At 33.9% G+C, this 17359-nt stretch overlaps 1 protein-coding gene across 6 annotated transcripts in view; it reads right to left on the reverse strand.

Annotated features, from left to right (window-relative positions):
- The window catches only part of DOCK7 (dedicator of cytokinesis 7), a 205606-nt gene that overhangs the window by 33963 nt on the left and 154284 nt on the right, over window positions 1-17359 (reverse strand). For all 6 annotated transcript variants that reach the window (XM_069480085.1, XM_069480084.1, XM_069480083.1 and 3 more), the window contains 7 exons: window positions 16707-16803; window positions 14038-14134; window positions 12180-12314; window positions 11119-11271; window positions 3166-3324; window positions 2434-2534; window positions 1325-1517 (listed from right to left, as the gene is read on the reverse strand). In XM_069480085.1, the coding sequence (XP_069336186.1) occupies window positions 1325-1517; window positions 2434-2534; window positions 3166-3324; window positions 11119-11271; window positions 12180-12314; window positions 14038-14134; window positions 16707-16803 (935 nt within the window). The remainder of the gene's footprint in view (window positions 1-1324; window positions 1518-2433; window positions 2535-3165; window positions 3325-11118; window positions 11272-12179; window positions 12315-14037; window positions 14135-16706; window positions 16804-17359) is intronic.

Genomic DNA, 17359 nt, shown 5'->3' on the forward strand with positions numbered 1-17359 from the left:
AACTTTTTTGAGGTAGGTCTAAGGCTTTTCTTTTTGTATGGGTCTCCAGATCAGAGTTCCATATAATCTCTCTTGAGTAAATACGCATAATGCAACCTTCTTTTAAGATTTCCAGTTTTGGTTTCTTTAAAGTAGAGTGAAAACTTGAACTTAAAAGATTCCCAAATTATCCTAAATGTTTAGCAGTTTTCTCCCCAATCATTTATATTTGTCTGGTCGAAAATTAATTTAACAGCAATTGTTTTGGGGACCCACCTTTATTAATTCTTTGCAAAACATTCAGCTTAGTTTTCAGAGAAACAATAATTTTCTTTCTGCATTCTTATTTCATCAGAAGACATAATATTTAATTAAATTTTATATCCCAAACCTGACATTAATAGGTTTTGGAGAAAAGCAAAGCATAACTGACTCTTGGTAAGCAAAGAATTCAACTCGTGAGTCAGAGGTATGTACCACTATTAGTGGGTAAACTATCACTGGGTAAACTCATCTGTGAGTCATGGTATTAGTATACTTTATACAAGGAATGGAGAATGTTGGTTTATCTGATGTGTTAAGTAAAAGCCAATAAACAGTTCCTATTGAATTCTTTTTTTTTTTTATTTTTTCTAAAATTCAGATCAACTCCATCCTATTGAATTCTGATTCTCAGTATTTTGACTGTAATACATTTTCATAGATGCTAAAGTCTATAACTGATTACAAAGCAGTAAAGGCAAAAAGAATAAATATATAATACATAGCACTGATAATTCAAAGGTTAAGAAACTGTGGAAACAGAATTAACAAGAAATATTCTTTGAAAATGTATTAATGACAATGACAGTGAAATGTTTTTTTTTTTTTTTTTTTTGAGACAGAGTCTCACTCTGTTGCCCAGGCTAGAGTGAGTGCCGTGGCGTCAGCCTAGCTCACAGCAACCTCAAACTCCTGAGCTCAAGCGATCCTCCTGTCTCAGCCTCCCGAGTAGCTGGGACTACAGGCATGCGCCACCATGCCCGGCTAATTTTTTCTATATATATTTTTAGCTGTCCATATAATTTCTTTCTATTTTTAGTAGAGATGGGGTCTCGCTCTTGCTCAGGCTGGTCTCGAACTCCTGAGCTCAAACGATCCGCCCACCTCGGCCTCCCAGAGTGCTAGGATTACAGGCGTGAGCCACCGCGCCCGGCCGACAGTGAAATGTTAATTCACCTTGTGTAGCTTTGGCTTAAGTCATTAAGCTTTTCTTACAAATTGAAAGAATCTAAACACCAGTGAGAAAAAGCTAAAACTAGAAAAGGACATACCTTGATATAATGTACCTCTGGCAGATTCCTACCTGAAATGTTACACATCCTACAGGAAGATATTTTCTGTCTTCCAGCATGCTCAGATATTCAGCAACAAGTGCTGCTGAGTGGACTAGACATTGCGCAGCTTCAGCATGATTGCTTCGTTCTGAGTGTTTGCCAGCCATGTTCTGTAACCAGGTCAATCGCAGATCTGGAGAGGTCTGGTAACCTTTGGCAATTCTGATTAGGAAAGAAATTCTCAATTAGCATATGCTTCCCAAGTTGGGAGGCAGTTGAGATAGCTTGCTCAGAGTTTACCTAGACAAGTTTCTATTACTGCACAAACCTATTAAGTTTTTAAGTGGTATGAAAACGTGTATGCTTAGAGAAATAACTGTGACCTATGGGAATGGAGAGTATCAATTGTGGGTTAGAGACAAAAAGAGACATACCATATTAAAATCTGGCCACTAAGAAAACAAACAGTAAGGGAAAAAGTATGGGAGTTTATATGTTCGTTATAGAAACCTAGGGAAGTTTTATACTCAAGGAAAAAAAGACGACATATAAAAGGTAGTTTCATCACATCATCTTTATTTCAAAGAGAATAAAATTTTGTTTGTACCTTTAATGAACTCCAAAATTGTGAAGAGAGAGGGTCATATGGCAAAGAAAACTTCTTAAGTTTTACTATTGTATCAATTAAGATACAAAAGGAATCAGAGATTTTTCAAAATGTATCCCTATAAATATTATTCTTTAGGCATAACTATATTGAAAATCAGGCAATTAATGTTATGGTAAAACATGCTTATACGGTATTTTCTTCTTAAAAGACTGATTCTTATACTAAAAATATGGGCCTTGGGTCTTCCTAGGAAGTCTAGGGCTCTGTACACCAAGGTATTAAATATGTATTATGATTATTTTTAAAAATCCTCTTGTTTTTGATAATCAATAAATATACTTGTATAGTTCTGAAGAGAAGTGACAAAGAAGATCTGAAAAAGCAGCCTGGAAAAAGTACATTTGGACTCTTCAATCTATCATTAGAGAAATCATTAAATAATTTTTGTATGTTTATTTTTTTCAGCTAGTATTTTCCATGTTTTACTAAGCCCTTGTATAAAGTATAAGTGAATCAAACAAATGTTACCTGTACATTAGATCAATCAGCATTTCAGGATCTTCCTGGTGTTCCTTCATTTTAACAGTATCAGAAAGGATCATATGGAGATTGAAAACCAGATCTTGTACCTGCAGCAGAGAATTATATGAAAAACATTCTTGAATTGTCATTCATTCACAATCGCTAAATCAATTTGGGAGACATTTCAGATAAACATCTGAAGATTTCAAAACAAATTATACAATACTGATATAGTTCTACAGAGTGTATATATGCTGGAGTAATACAAATTCCTCAGCAGACTAAGTTTTTACAGTTCTTTCACCTGGAAACAAGTAGAACTATTAGCAGAAATAAAATATAGAGATATAGGAAATACAAGAGAACAAAAGGAAATTTCTCTCCTATGTTTCTGATTTTACTAAAAGGTAGTTAGTATAAACTAGTTTTTAAGGCAAATTACTGTTCGATTAATAAGTGGGAATAACGTTTCATCATAAAACTTTGTGCGCATTGACTAAGTCTACTGTTTTACTTATTACAAATACACAGAATTAAACACCAAAGATACTAACTATTCCAAAAAAGGAGGGTAGCTTAATAAAACAAAAAGATTCAGTCCTATCTATGGCAATGATATATAGATTGAAAGAGAAACAAAAGATCCTCCAGCAAAAACCAACATTTGATTTAACAATATGGAAAGTGCCTATATAATAAGCCTATTTCAATTATGATTTAGAAAGCAGCATTTCTGACCTGATCAGGAAATGTTGTTTCCCTCAATTCCAGATCTTCTTCAGCATATGTCAATATAGTCTTTAGAGAACGTCTCAAGAATTCTTCATTAAAATTTTGAGATGTGCCCACCAAGGAGGATAGTGACATTGTTACCTGCATCTTAACTCTGGCAAAGTTCTGTAACAGAGAAATTGTCAGGTCAATATTTAATATAGGAAAGCTTAAAGGAAAAAGTCTGCTTTTTTTTCCTTGCTAAAAGAAAAGAATACTTAGTGAGAAAATACCATTCTAAGCAAAATTTTTTCCAAAAACATAATAAAATATGCATATTGAAATCTTATTTTAGAAAGTACATAAAACTTAGAATTTTGCTATGAATAATATGTTTCAAAAAGGATTAAAAACCCATGTGTTAGAACTGCATTAGAAATTGTCAGAGCTGGCTGTGGTGGCTCATGCCTGTAATCCCAGAGACTTAAGAGACTTAGGCAGGATGAATGCTTGAGGCCAGAAATTTGAGATAAGCCTGGGCAACATATTGAAAACTCATTTCTGAAAAAAACATAATAATAAGAAGAAAAATTAGCCAGGCATGGTGGCACACACCTACACTCAGGAGGCTGAGGCAGGAGGATCGCTTGAACCCAGGAGCTGGGGGCTGAAGTGAGCTATTGATATGATCACGCCACTACACTCCACACTCCAGCCTACGCAACAGAGCAAGATCCTGTCTCAAAAAACAAACAAACAAACAAACAAACAAAAAACCAACAAAAAACAAAAACAGTGCCTAGGTCTTTATATCTCTCTATTATGAGGTTAATAACATCATTTTTCTTCTGAGGCTTTCGGTTAAAAAGATAAAAAAATTAAAAAATAAATAAAAAAAATATCATTTTACAGATGAAGTTAAAGAGTTTGACTAACATCACAAAATTCTTAAGTGGTACATGTAATATGTAAACTCTAGTCCATTTCATTACATCCATACTATGATGAAAGTAATTCAACATTTACCATGTGTTTTAGAGTAATGCCTTTAAGAGTTTATAACCTACATTCTTTTTTTAGTGTAAACTAATTTGTGCTCCACCATTCCCCACTATGAAACCACTCTTAATATTCTACTTGACATCTTTGTATATTTAAATTTATTGACTACTTTCTCCCTGAAAATCTCTTGCCTCATCTTCAGTGGCACCTCTTTATTCTGGTTTTCCTATTATTTATCCACTACTTTTCTGTCTTCTTTATTCCTTGGTTGTCCTTCTTAAATACCAGTATTCCTAAAGATTCAGTCAAAAATCTTCATTTCTCACTTGACATACTCTAAAGAGCTACATCCATGCCTTTGCCTCCAACTAGTATATGTACATGTTTTTCTTTAGTTCGTATTTCTCTCTAGAACTCCAAACTATTTTATTTTACTAGATTGCTCCAGCTGAATGTCTCATGGATAGCTCAAAGTCAACATGTATTTAAATACCTTTTCTTCCTACTGATTATCTAAATAAGTGGTGCTACTATTTTTGTAGTCACTCAGGGTAAAAAAAATTAGGGGTCACGCTCATTCTCCCCTCTCATCATTCATACCATAAATCTAATCCACACCATGCCCTAATCTGTTCCAATCTGTCCTTTCTTCATTCCCCATGCCACTGCTTTCCTTTATACTCTCACTATTTCTTACTTGGATTATTGTAATAACTTCCTAATCAATCTCCATGCCTGTTTCTCTTATCTACCACCCTACCTATCTTCTACATAGTACCAGGGAAATTTTTATAAAATGCAAATTTGAACATATCACTCCTTTAAAATACTCCAGTAACTCCCCATAGCTTTGAAGATAAAATTCAAGCATTCAACTCAGTAAATATGTCAAACTATATATAATAGTAGGCACTGTCAGTACAGTGATAAAATATCTGCCTATGACAGCTTACTCTAGGCCTTTTCATTTACAACTTTATTCCTTACTACTCTCTCTTTCAGCCATATCCATCAATAAGTGCTAAAAAAGTGCTTTTGTGTTTGCCTATTTCTTTCTCTTATCTTCCTGCCTTTCTAATTATACATGTCCCATTGTCTTTACCTAAAAAGCTCAATCCATGTATCCATCTGATTGGGTAATTCTTGAGGTCAAACATCTTTTCTTTCTGAAAATTTATCCTTGAATCATAAGCTATTTTTTTATGTACTTACCTCTATGTATAGACCCTGTGCTTATCTCTCAATATATTAACAACAGCAAGCACTTACTCAGCACTTGCTCAGTGCTACTTATTACTATAAGCATTTTACTTAATTTATAAAATTCTCACAAAATGATCAGAAATAGGTTCATCCATTATTAGATGAATATTACTTGCTTATATCTTCTCTGACTAGATGCCAAGTTGCCCAATGCCTACCACAGTACCTAGGACACCGATACGTTATTGTACTGTACAATGTATAGATATGATATTATATCTGTCGAATACAGAAACCATATATATCACTGCCAGTTTTTAATCACCTATTCTTTTTTAGAGGCACTGATACTAATTTTATATTATTTGTAATATTATTTTTAAGAGATGTGGTTAGATATGTTGTCCAGGCCAGACGTGAACTTCTAGGCTCAAGCAATCCTCCTACCTCAGCCTCCTGAGTAGCTAGGACTACAGGCACATGCCACTGCACCCTGCTACTAATATTATAAATTGCCTTTTCTTCTCTATTATATCAAGCTTTTCTGAAATACCAGAAAAATGTATCAAGAAAATTGAATGTGGTCAAATTTTAGAAACTTTATTTCAAAACTGAACGAGATCAATAAAGTAGCTAGATTCTTCTGTTCTGGACTTAGAAAGAGGCTTCCAGTAAAACGAGACCGTGTGAGACAGTAATTTCCCACTTCTCCTCCTGAATTTTATGCAAAAATAAATGGAAATCCTAAAAGTAAATAGGAAAAAAACCCATAAATTCTATCATCATCAAAGTGAGGAGAGGAGACACACACAATCCATATATTAGAAAAATGCATAAGGATTGCCAAGGCAAGCTAAGATAGGAAGTAGTTCCAATATAAGGCAAGGAAGGGAAAGCAAATGGTGAGGAATTCCAGGGCACAGATTTCAGAACTAATGGAAAAAAAGAACTTCCTTTAAATAAGAAACTGAACCTTGAAGTGATAAAACTATTTGTCTTCAAAACAAAATGGGTTAAAAATCTGCTAAAACTAGACAGAAATAGATCACCCAGAAAGTTCAGGCACTGAGGCAAGATGTGTGTGAAATAGCAAAATCCCAGCAAAAATATATTCCTGAAGGAACTTCCTACAAATATCTAGGCCGAGATGATCCAACGTTTTCTACGTTGAGTAATAAAAAGGTAAGGAAGATCAGCAAAACTCATGAGATAAAGAATACTTAACAGAAAAATGTCATGAAACACGAAAATTCTAATGAAAAGAAACTTTTTTTTTTTTTTTTGATTCAGAGTCTCACTCTGTTGCCTGGGCTAGAGTGCCATGTCGTCAGCCTGGCTCAGAGCAACCTCAAACTCCTGGGCTCCAGCAATTCTCCTGCCTCAGCCTCCCGAGTAGCTGGGACTACAGGTGCTCACCACCATGACTGCCTAATTTTTCTATTTTTAGTAGAGACGAGGGTCTCACTCTTGCTTAGGCTGGTCTCGAACTCCTGACCTCAAGCGATCCCACCACCTCGGCTTCCCAGAGTGCTAGGATTACAGATGTGAGCCACAGCGCCCGGCCTCTAATGAAGTATTTTGACTTAAATTATAAAAATTTATAAAGACATTACCTTTAGGAAGAAAAACAAGGCAGAAATACAAGAACTCAATGAAAAGATGGCAAGAATCAGAAAGCAATAACATAAAATAGGAGATTACATGTAAACTAGCACAAGAAATTTTTTACTTTAAAAAGAAATAGAAAAAAAAAAAACCCCAGAAATTAAGATGAAATTCTGAAAGTGTTAAAAAGGAAAAAAGAAAATGATGGGTAGAAAGTAAAGTAAAAAAAGATCCAACATACATGCAATGATTAACTGGTAAAGAAACCCCAAAGACTGGAAAAGACAAATATTTAATTTTATACTCAATAAAACTTTCTGAAATAAATGAACTGAAAGAATACATCATGCACCTGAGAAAATTAACAAAAATCAGTCAATACCAAGACATATCCAAGGAAAGGTATTTAATTTTAAATATAAAGAAAGAATTTCATAAACAGCTGGAGAAGAAACATCATTTTTTATCTTCAGATATCTCTAAAATGACTTTTTTTTTTTTTTGAGATAGGGTCTTGCTCTGTTGCCCAGGCTGGAGTGTAGTGGCATGATCATAGCTTACTGAAGCCTTGAACTACTGAGCTGAAGTGATCCTTCAGCCTTTTCCTCCAGAGTAGCTGGGACTACAGGTGAATGCCACCATGCCCAGCTAAGTTTTTTGTATTTTGCAGAAATGAGATCTATGTTGCCCAGGATTGTCTCAAACTCCTGGCCTTAAGCGATTCTCCCACCTCAGCCTCCCAAAATGCGGGGACTACCGGTGTGAGTCGCTGCCACTTGCCTTACAACAACATTTAATGCCAGAAGACAATCATACTCAATTATCCTTTTTCCCCCCTATTAAATGTTCTTTATCTGACAAATTTTGCTGATCTTTCTTATACTTTTATTATTCAAAGTCTGAGGCAAAAATTTTACAACCATTTCTGCTGTCCTACGAGTACAGACTACTTTGAACAAATAAGAACTTGAGAATATTATTCCCACAAACCTTCATGAAGACAATATTTAGCTGAATAAGAGATGATTAAAGCAAAAAAACTGGTGGTAAGCAACATTTCATTTTACAACTAAGAACTAAGACTAAAATGTTACAGCTAAGAAAAAACTGGGAGACTGAGAAGGAGGATGGAAAGAAGTACTTCGATCATCATATCTGCAACAGATATAAATCAAACAACAATATTTGAAGCTGACAAATCAAGTGAAGTACATGCAGATTCAACAATACAAATGTAATCAGTAAGAAAGATACTTTACTGGCTACAAAATGAATTACCAAAAAAAAAAAAAAAGATACTTTATTGAATATTGAGGTAGGAAGAAGAATGACAGAAGGTAAAATAGAAAAAAGAAAATCAGCAATTTTATCACTGTTCATTAAAGGGAGTTAATAGATATTGTCTCAAGTAGTGTTTCTCAACATTTTTTTCGTTATTGTTCCCCTAATGGATCTTTTAAAACATTTTTTTCTAATCACACCTATAAAATTTTAATACCAGTGACGTACTGTTTATCTGTTTACATACGCTGTATATATCTGAATTTTATATATGCATAAATATAAAGCTTATTCTTTTGATTCAATACAAGGTTATGGATGACTAAACATAAAAATTTTAAATTAAAAATTTGAAAATGATTTACATTTAACTTAACTTTATAGCCTTGTTTTCTGAGAAACATTTAATGTAATCTTTTTGCTTAAACAAACTGTAATCCATCAAATTATACAAGCAAATTAGCAATTTATATAAATATAAAACAGTAATAGCAATATAGTCAAATTTTAAAAATCATTCAAAACTGCTATTTGTCCAGCAAAATGAAACAGCTAAAAAAGTAATTTCTTAAAAATTATTTCAGCAAACTTAATTTTGCTTAATATAAGAAAGTTTTAACTTAATTAGCTACTAGATAATTCATTCAGATATTATTGACATTTTTTCTTTTCAGCAATTGATATGATTAATGATGGCCTAAAATAACTTCTGTAGAATTAAACAATAAATTACAAATTTTTAAATTGATTCTCAAAGCCCAAGTCACAAAAGTATTGATAATGAAACATAAACACTACCCACAAGGCAGCCAATGGAAGCAACCTCTTGTCATATGACTTTGAGACAAAGTAATTGATTAGACATCTTCTAATACAGCTATCTATTCTCTATAGTTTTATAACCCTGACTTTGTATACATTTTTATCATTCATGAACTTAGTGTCAATGCTGCTCATGTGATACCCAATAAGAACAATGAAAGAAATAAATACTAAGGAACGTGATGATGTTGGGTAGCATTGAGCTTTGGGGAGCCATGAACCATTGTGATAGCTAGGATTTCTTTTACTCCCTCCCCAAGAACCAATTTTCACTCCCTTGGTGGCAGTACTGCCTCCATTGAAATGCATGATCTAAAGAAATAGAGGACTGTAGGCATTATATTAATTAAAACTTTGCTAAATATGATAAATACTATACCCCCCAAAAAAGGTAAACTGACTATATAGTGTAAGATGAAAACCATCAACACATTTAAAAAAAAATGTTGGGCAAGAGGGAAAGGCATAACAATATAATAATACAGAATTCCAGGACATATCTAATGTAATAATAAGTATGAAAACATTTAATTCAAATTAGAGATTGGATCATAATAGGAAGATTCAACTCTATGTTATATTTGAGAGGCACACCTAAAATAAAGTGAAAATAAAAGAACAGGCAAAGGTAACTGAAGCAAGTTAAAATTAAAAAGAATATTAATTAATATTAATACCATACAAGATGAAATTCAGCTCCCCCCAAAGTTTTAAATGAAACCAAGATGGGTTATTTTCAATTCTAAGGAGAATAATTCATAGGAAGATCTAATAGCTATGAGTATCAATACATCAAAAGTAAGAGCTAAACAAGAGGCCAGGCACAGTGGCTCATGCCTGTAATCCTAGCACTCTGGGAGGCCAAGGTGAGAGGACTGCTTGAGGTCAGGAGTTCGAGACCAGCCTGAGCAATAGCGAGACCCTGTCTCTACTAAAAAAATAGAAAAACAAATTAGCTGGGCAACTAAAAATAGCAGCAATAACAAAAAATTAGCTGCACATGGTTGTGAGCGCCTATAGTCCCAGCTACTCTGGAGCTGAGGCAGGAGGATCTCTAGAGCCCAAGAGTTTGAGGTTGCTGTGAGCTAGGCTGATGCCACTGTACTCACTCTAGCACTCTAGCCCCAGCAACAGAGCGAGACTCTGTATCAAGGAAAAAAAAAAAAAAACAGCTAAAGGAGAAAGACAAAAATAGGTAGAGGCTTTAATTTACTTCTATCAGTCCACCAAGTAGAGCAAAAATAAGATAGATATGGAAAAACAGAATAATGTAATTAATAAGGTATATATGTGTATGTTTAACTCAATATTCTGAAAACAGAAATACCCTTTTATTAAGTGCTTGTAAAACATTCTTAAAAATTGACTATGTATGGACACACAAATACACACACTCATGGTACAGAAAGAAATAGATAAATAGTATATACATTGTATAGTTACAATGTAATAAAACTAAAAATGAACACCAAAACTTTGAAACAAAAAAGCCAGTCAACTTTTTGGGCTAAAGAAAATGCAAACTAAAATTAGAAAATTACTACATATCAGAACCTATGAGATACGAAAAGCAATCCTTAAAGGAAAATTCATGGCCTCAAATACTTACATAAGCAAAAATAAACGAATTAAATATTTGACTCAAAAAGTAGGAAAAATATGACACATGAATATAGTATCTAATAAAAAATTTAACAAATTGAATTCTTCAAAGGTTGTGACATACAATCATAAAATATCAAGCAAAGACATTTAAACCTTTAATTTTCTTTATTTCTTTTTACTTAGGGATAATAATTAAAATGTAAAACTGTTCAATGTACATTTATATTCTAAGTGTGTACTACTATATATATATATATATATATATATATATATTTTAAGTATAGGAAGCATAAATGGTGATTTGCATTTTTGTAAGATACCCATAGAATGAGAACTATTAAGACACTCTAAGACTTAAAACATACAAAAAGATCCATGGTCCCCGAAAAACTATTTAATAACTATCTGCAGAAGTTATATTTCATTATGAATCTAGAAAATTTTTCATGGTAAAATACTTACATTCCCAATCTCAAAGTTTTGTCTCATTAGTAGGTAAAGGGAGGCACTAGCATGTGACCGTATCGTACTGATGCTACTGCTACAGTGTCGGAGAAGCCTGAGGCATAAATCAGCACACTGCTCTGTCTCTTCTTCAAATAAGAGTTCAGGAAACTGCAACAAAACAACATCAATGCTGACTTTTTACATTAAAAGTTCCAGAGAGAAGTTAATATAACCAGAACTGGAAATCTGTAAGTACAGCACAGAAATTAAAAGAATGGTTAAGGGACAATATTAGCTAACCGTTAATAGCATGGACCACAGAGTCAGACAGACTGCGTTTGAATACTGATCATGCCACTTACTAGCTGGTAATGTGATCTTGGACAAATTTTCTCATCCATAAAATAGGCCTAATAAGATTATTGATGGGATTGTTGTGAAGCTTTGATCAGATAATGTGCATAAAGCAGTACAGTATAGTAAACAACATATATGAATTCTATGTTTTTACTATTATAAAATAGTATGTAAGTTATTTTCACTGGTTAAATTGCATAAACATCTCTGTATTCTGTCTTTTAGGAAGACTAAGATGAAACAGCTCCCTTCAAAACTGAAGAATATACATATTTCCAGGGGAAAACAAGCATAGGAAATAAATATTTGAAGCAGATGAACACACAGAAATACCTTCTTTTCTGTTTACCACAGAATAAATTGATTCCACTGGGTTGGACTGCTTACACATTGAATTCTTGATAAATTGAGTTAAAAAAAAAAAGACAGAAAAAGGTGAAAACAAGAGAAGTCCCATATTTAAGATTAGCTATTAATTTCAGGCCCTTCTCCACATCAAAATTACTATTTTTTAAGCCAGAAGTTAGCTAAAAGTGATCCAAATAAATAGATTCCAAAAGGCAGGCAACAGTAGAGAGGCAAAGAAGAATCGAGGATCTTAGGTTATCATTAATATTTTAACTACAACATATATTAACCAATGAATGTGTCAAATAATCTTAGATAATGTTAATAAAGACAGCAAAGCCTGACAACACTGCGAATACAAAATAACTTACCTTTGAAACCAAGGCTCTCTGTGTAGCAAAACAGTGTTGTAGATAAACTGCGCTTTGGTTACAGGCCATGCTATGTAGTAGCACTTTTAGCACCCCACCAAGGATGCTCTCTTTGGATTCTGTTACAGAAACAGTCTGCAATTTAAAAACAAACAAATAAAATAGAGATGTACCTGCAATTTGGTTAGGGAGGTAGAATATATATAAACAAACAAACATATTTTTTAAAGATAAGAAAGTGATAATATAAGATCTAGGAGGCTTCAAGAAGGAGTTGAACAGGATTTGGATAAGAGAAGAAAAGGGGGAAAAAAGATAGAATTTAAATGAGAAAAAAAGGGGAGCAAGGATATAATGGCACAAAAACATAAGGTACTATTTTAGGAAAACTGGTAAATAAATTTGGACTGACTTGTTCATGTAGGAGATAAGGCTGAAAAACTAGAGTGGTGCCTGCCTATGGCAAAGAATGTTGGTTGTACACAAATAATCATTCTTTCCTACTTTCTTTAATATCTGAAATCCTGAATTTTAGCTGGGGACTACATTGTATCCAGCTAGTGAGAGATGTGATCAAAAGAGAAGTTTAACCTTCTGAATCATGTCCTTAAAAGAGCAAGTGTACTCTGTCCTTGATCTTTCTTTCCACTGAATGAAAGCCAGACATGAGGGTTATGAATGATAAAATATTTTAATAATCATCATCTCAGGAAAACACAGAGTGAATATCATGAAGCAGGTGACCACTGTAATAGCTTTTAAATAAGAACCTGAAAAAGAGTGATGGTAAGCCGGGCGCGGTGGCTCATGCCTGTAATCCTGGCACTCTAGGAGGCCAAGGCGGGTGGATCGCTCGAGGTCAGGAGTTTGAGACCAGCCTGAGCAAGAGCGAGACCCCATCTCTACTAAAAATAGAAAGAAATTAGCTGGCCAACTAAAAATATATATAGAAAAAATTAGCTGAGCATGTGGCACATGCCTGTAGTCCCAGCTACTCGGGAGGCTCAGGCAGGAGGATTGCTTAAGCCCAGGAGTTTGAGGTTGCTGTGAGCTAGGCTGACGCGATGGCACTCACTCTAGCCTGGGCAACAAAGCGAGACTCTGTCTCAAAAAAAAAAAAAAAGGGAGTGATGGTAGTAGAAAAGGAATGGAAGGTAATAGGAGAGAAACATATTTACTAAAACAACTGGGAGATCTTGCTAACTGCTTTAAATCCTGGTTCTTCCACTTACCAGCTGTGTCATCATGGGCAATTATTTAACATCTCTGTGCCTAAGTATTCTCATCTATAAGATGGCAATATTGACAGTTTGACTGCCTGAGTTTCTTATAAGGATCAAATGAATTAAGATTTATAAAGTGCTTAGGACAGTGTCTGACACAGAAAAAACTAAATAAATGGCAGTTATCACTATTGTTACTAACAGGATAATACTGCCTAGAGGGCTACTATTAGGACCAAATGAGATAATTATAGATGAAGAACTTAAAACACTGCTGTAGCATACAGAAGATAATGAATGAACCCAATGTATCTATACATAGCTAGGGCTATATATGCATCTTGAATATAGTATGACGGTAGAACATTCAAGTATAAATACTCAGAGGATGTTTGGAAATGCACAAGACTAGGCCTCAAAGGGGAGAGACAGAAATATAGATTTTATAATCATCCTCAAAGAATAAACAGTTGAAGCTGTGGGAATTTACAATTACAGAGAATCTCAGAATGCTTGGAACTAAACTTCTAGGAACTACTGATATTTAAATGATATTATTTGGCTCAATAAATACTTGATGCCCAACCCCAATTTACCAAACCTGTATTTATAATCCCTCTTCTTTGTGCTCTTACCTGAACAACAATCTCTAATGTATCCAAAATGATTAGGTTTGCTTCAGTAGCCAGGTTTCCATCAATCAATGCTTCATGTTCAATCTCTGCTCTTGATCTAACACAAAATATTATAGGAAATTATATTTATCGTTTTTAAAGCCACAATTCTAAAAAGACTTAAGGATGCACAGAAATGACAAACTTGAAATCATTTTCAATATTTGCCTGAATAAAAAATTACAAGAGAATAAGAAAAAAGACAACATTTTACCTCTTGTGTTTTTACCCTACATTTTGTTAACTACGCCAATACATATTTTCTCACCCCATTGCAGAAGCACAATGCCACTAAAAGCATAAATATTTGTTTTAGTTTTCAGACATGCAGCTAATACAGTTCTATTCTAAATAGCACCAACACTAGGTGGTGCTATGTTGGTTTGTATTTAGCACTGCTTCATGTAAAGCAACATTAAATGTTTAGTATTCATCTTACTACTACAAAGATTTCCAATGTATTTATTCGGGATAAAAGTGCTTATTTTTCCTAAGGTTTCATCTAATTTCCCCAAAAGTTTTGATATAAATATGCTCAGATAACAATTTAACTCTTCAGTGAGTCTGGATGAAACCATTCACTGTAAACAAAATAATGTGGGGAAAAAAGAGATAACTATGTGAGGTCATGGGTGTGTTAATTAGCTTGATTGTAGTGATCATTTCACAATTGTACACATATACCAAAAGATCATACTGTGTCTCATAAATATACACAATTTTGTCAGTTATAATTCAATAAAGCCGGAAAAATAATAAAAGAAAAAAACTAAAACAATTTGATGCAATAAAGTGATTTACTTGAATAGTATATTTATAAAAGTATCATTTAATGAAAATAAAAAATTTAAGAATAACTATACATGATTTATGGATAAAGTTGACATTTTTGTTTTATAATAATAGATATATAGAAACTATATATCACATCACAGTAGAGAAAACAACACATAAATCAAAGTGAAAGTACAAGGATATATTAAATGCTAACTGTTCAAAGTTCTTAGAACTGCAAGTCTCTGAATCTTTATTACCACCACTAAAGAGAATACTTCATAAATTTACACTTTACAAATTAACCAAACTGACTTCAGAACATCATTATCAGAATTAAATTGGAAAAGAAAATAATGTTCAAACTTAAAATTCCCAGTGAGATTTTATAAAGAAACATAACAGTAACAAGACAGTTTAAACAAAAAAATCAGGAAAACACGAAAAAAGTCTTCCTCAAAACACAGCAATATAAGAGAACATGTTGTACAAATACAAAAATAAAGCAATATACTAATAATATAGTACCCAGCTGCTTTGTGATTTCCAAAAAACATAACACATGTAGAAAACCAGAGAAACAAACAGATGTGGACAGAGAGGAGAGAGGAAAGCACACATTCAAAGTTTAAGAATTTTCAAATTTATATTACATTCGGTATCTGATTATTCCAAACTCTAATATATAATGGTACAGAGACTGCTGTTTCTCTCTCTGCTGGCTCTTGCAGGGCCTTGTTTCTTGTGTTTTATGATTTTACTGTCTGTGAGAAAATATTTGTGAAAGTTCATTTGTGACAATCTTCTGAGGCTTGGGCTGAAGATGGTTCTCAGGGTGACCAACCAGCCTGGTTTGCCTTAGGATAGGACTAAAGGGCTCCCTGGGATGTGGGACAAGCAGCGCTAAAACTAGGAGAGTCCTGGGCAAACCTGAATGAGTTGGTCATCTTATCTCAAAGTCTTCTGGGCCAGTCAAGCTACCTGAAAGCTAACTTGTAATTATAAACTCTCAAGAGAAAAATTTTAGCCCCTCCACTTAATGACAAGTTTCAAGCCAGGCAAGTTTACCTGTAGTCAACCTAGGCAGTGAGAAGGGTAGACTCTTGTAAGTGCCTTTGTAGTTGATTTTGGTAGTAGGGTCAGTCAGTGTACCTAGTTTGCTTTTGTGCTAGAAACAGAAGACCTGTGTTGTGTTTTGTCTTTCTTTAATTATATTCTTATTTATTTATTTAATTTCAGAATATTACAGGGGTACAAATGTTTAGGTTACATATATTGCCTTTGCTCCACCCGTGTCAGAGCTACAAGCTTGCCCATCCCCCAGATAGTGCGCACTGCACCCATTAGGTGTGAATATACCCATCCCCTCCTACCTGCCTGACACTCGATGAATGTTACTACCATATGTGCATGTTTTTTCCCATATATATATATATACACACATGCACGCACACTTATTTATTTATTTTAGAATATATGCGGGTACAAATGTTTAATTATATTCTAAGCTCCAAGAAGGCAAATATTAGTTTTCTAATTCTTTGTAATACTTGAAATATTTCGTTCAATGTGAAACTGAAAATATGTTCAGAAAAGAGTTGCTAAATGCATTTCCCAAGAGAATGTGTTGGAGAAAATGGGGTTTAAAATATAACATTTTGCTTTATTATGCCAAATGAAAAATTCTTCCCCAAACCTTTTGTAATCTAAAATTTAAAAATTAAAAATATATATTTTGTCTTCTAAGATTTGAATACCTAAATAACATAAAATAAAACTAAAATTAATCATTTTCCTCTTGCATTTTAAATCCAACAAGCCTATCAGTGACATAAAATAGAAGAAGGTTATATTACTTGTCAAACTTCTCTGTGTTTTGACGCCAGTGAGTCATATCTTTTCTCCACCTCAGATTTTCTTGACTTCCAAAGGCACTTCCAGATGGGCTTCTCTCTGTCAAATAAATTTCAAAACTAACTTAAAAATGTCATTTCAGTTGGACCACATATATGTATATTTGCAAACATATGAGAAATATTTCACAACGTTAATTTTGTACACGGCCATTTTATCCTCAGTACAAGTGAAGAAACCTGAAAATGGTGCTTTTTCTTAAAAATTTTCACAATAGTTACAGAAGAAATGTATTTGCTACATGCAATGTTTTTTGAAAAAAACCTCACCCTTTTTTCTTTTTTCTTTTTTTTTTTTTGAGACAGAGTCTCACTTTGTTGCCCAGGCTAGAGTGAGTGCCGTGGCGTCAGCTTAGCTCACAGCAACCTCAGACTCCTCGGCTTAAGCGATCCTACTGCCTCAGCCTCCCGAGTAGCTGGGACTACAGGCATGCGCCACCATGCCCGGCTAATTTTTTCTATATAGATTTTTAGTTGTCCATATAATGTCTTTCTATTTTTAGTAGAGACGGAGTCTCGCTCAGGCTGGTCTCGAACTCCTGACCTTGAGCGATCCACCCGCCTCGGCCTCCCAGAGTGCTAGGATTACAGGCGTG

This window comes from Eulemur rufifrons, chromosome 8 (assembly GCF_041146395.1).
Source record: "Eulemur rufifrons isolate Redbay chromosome 8, OSU_ERuf_1, whole genome shotgun sequence".
Lineage (NCBI taxonomy): Eukaryota > Metazoa > Chordata > Mammalia > Primates > Lemuridae > Eulemur > Eulemur rufifrons.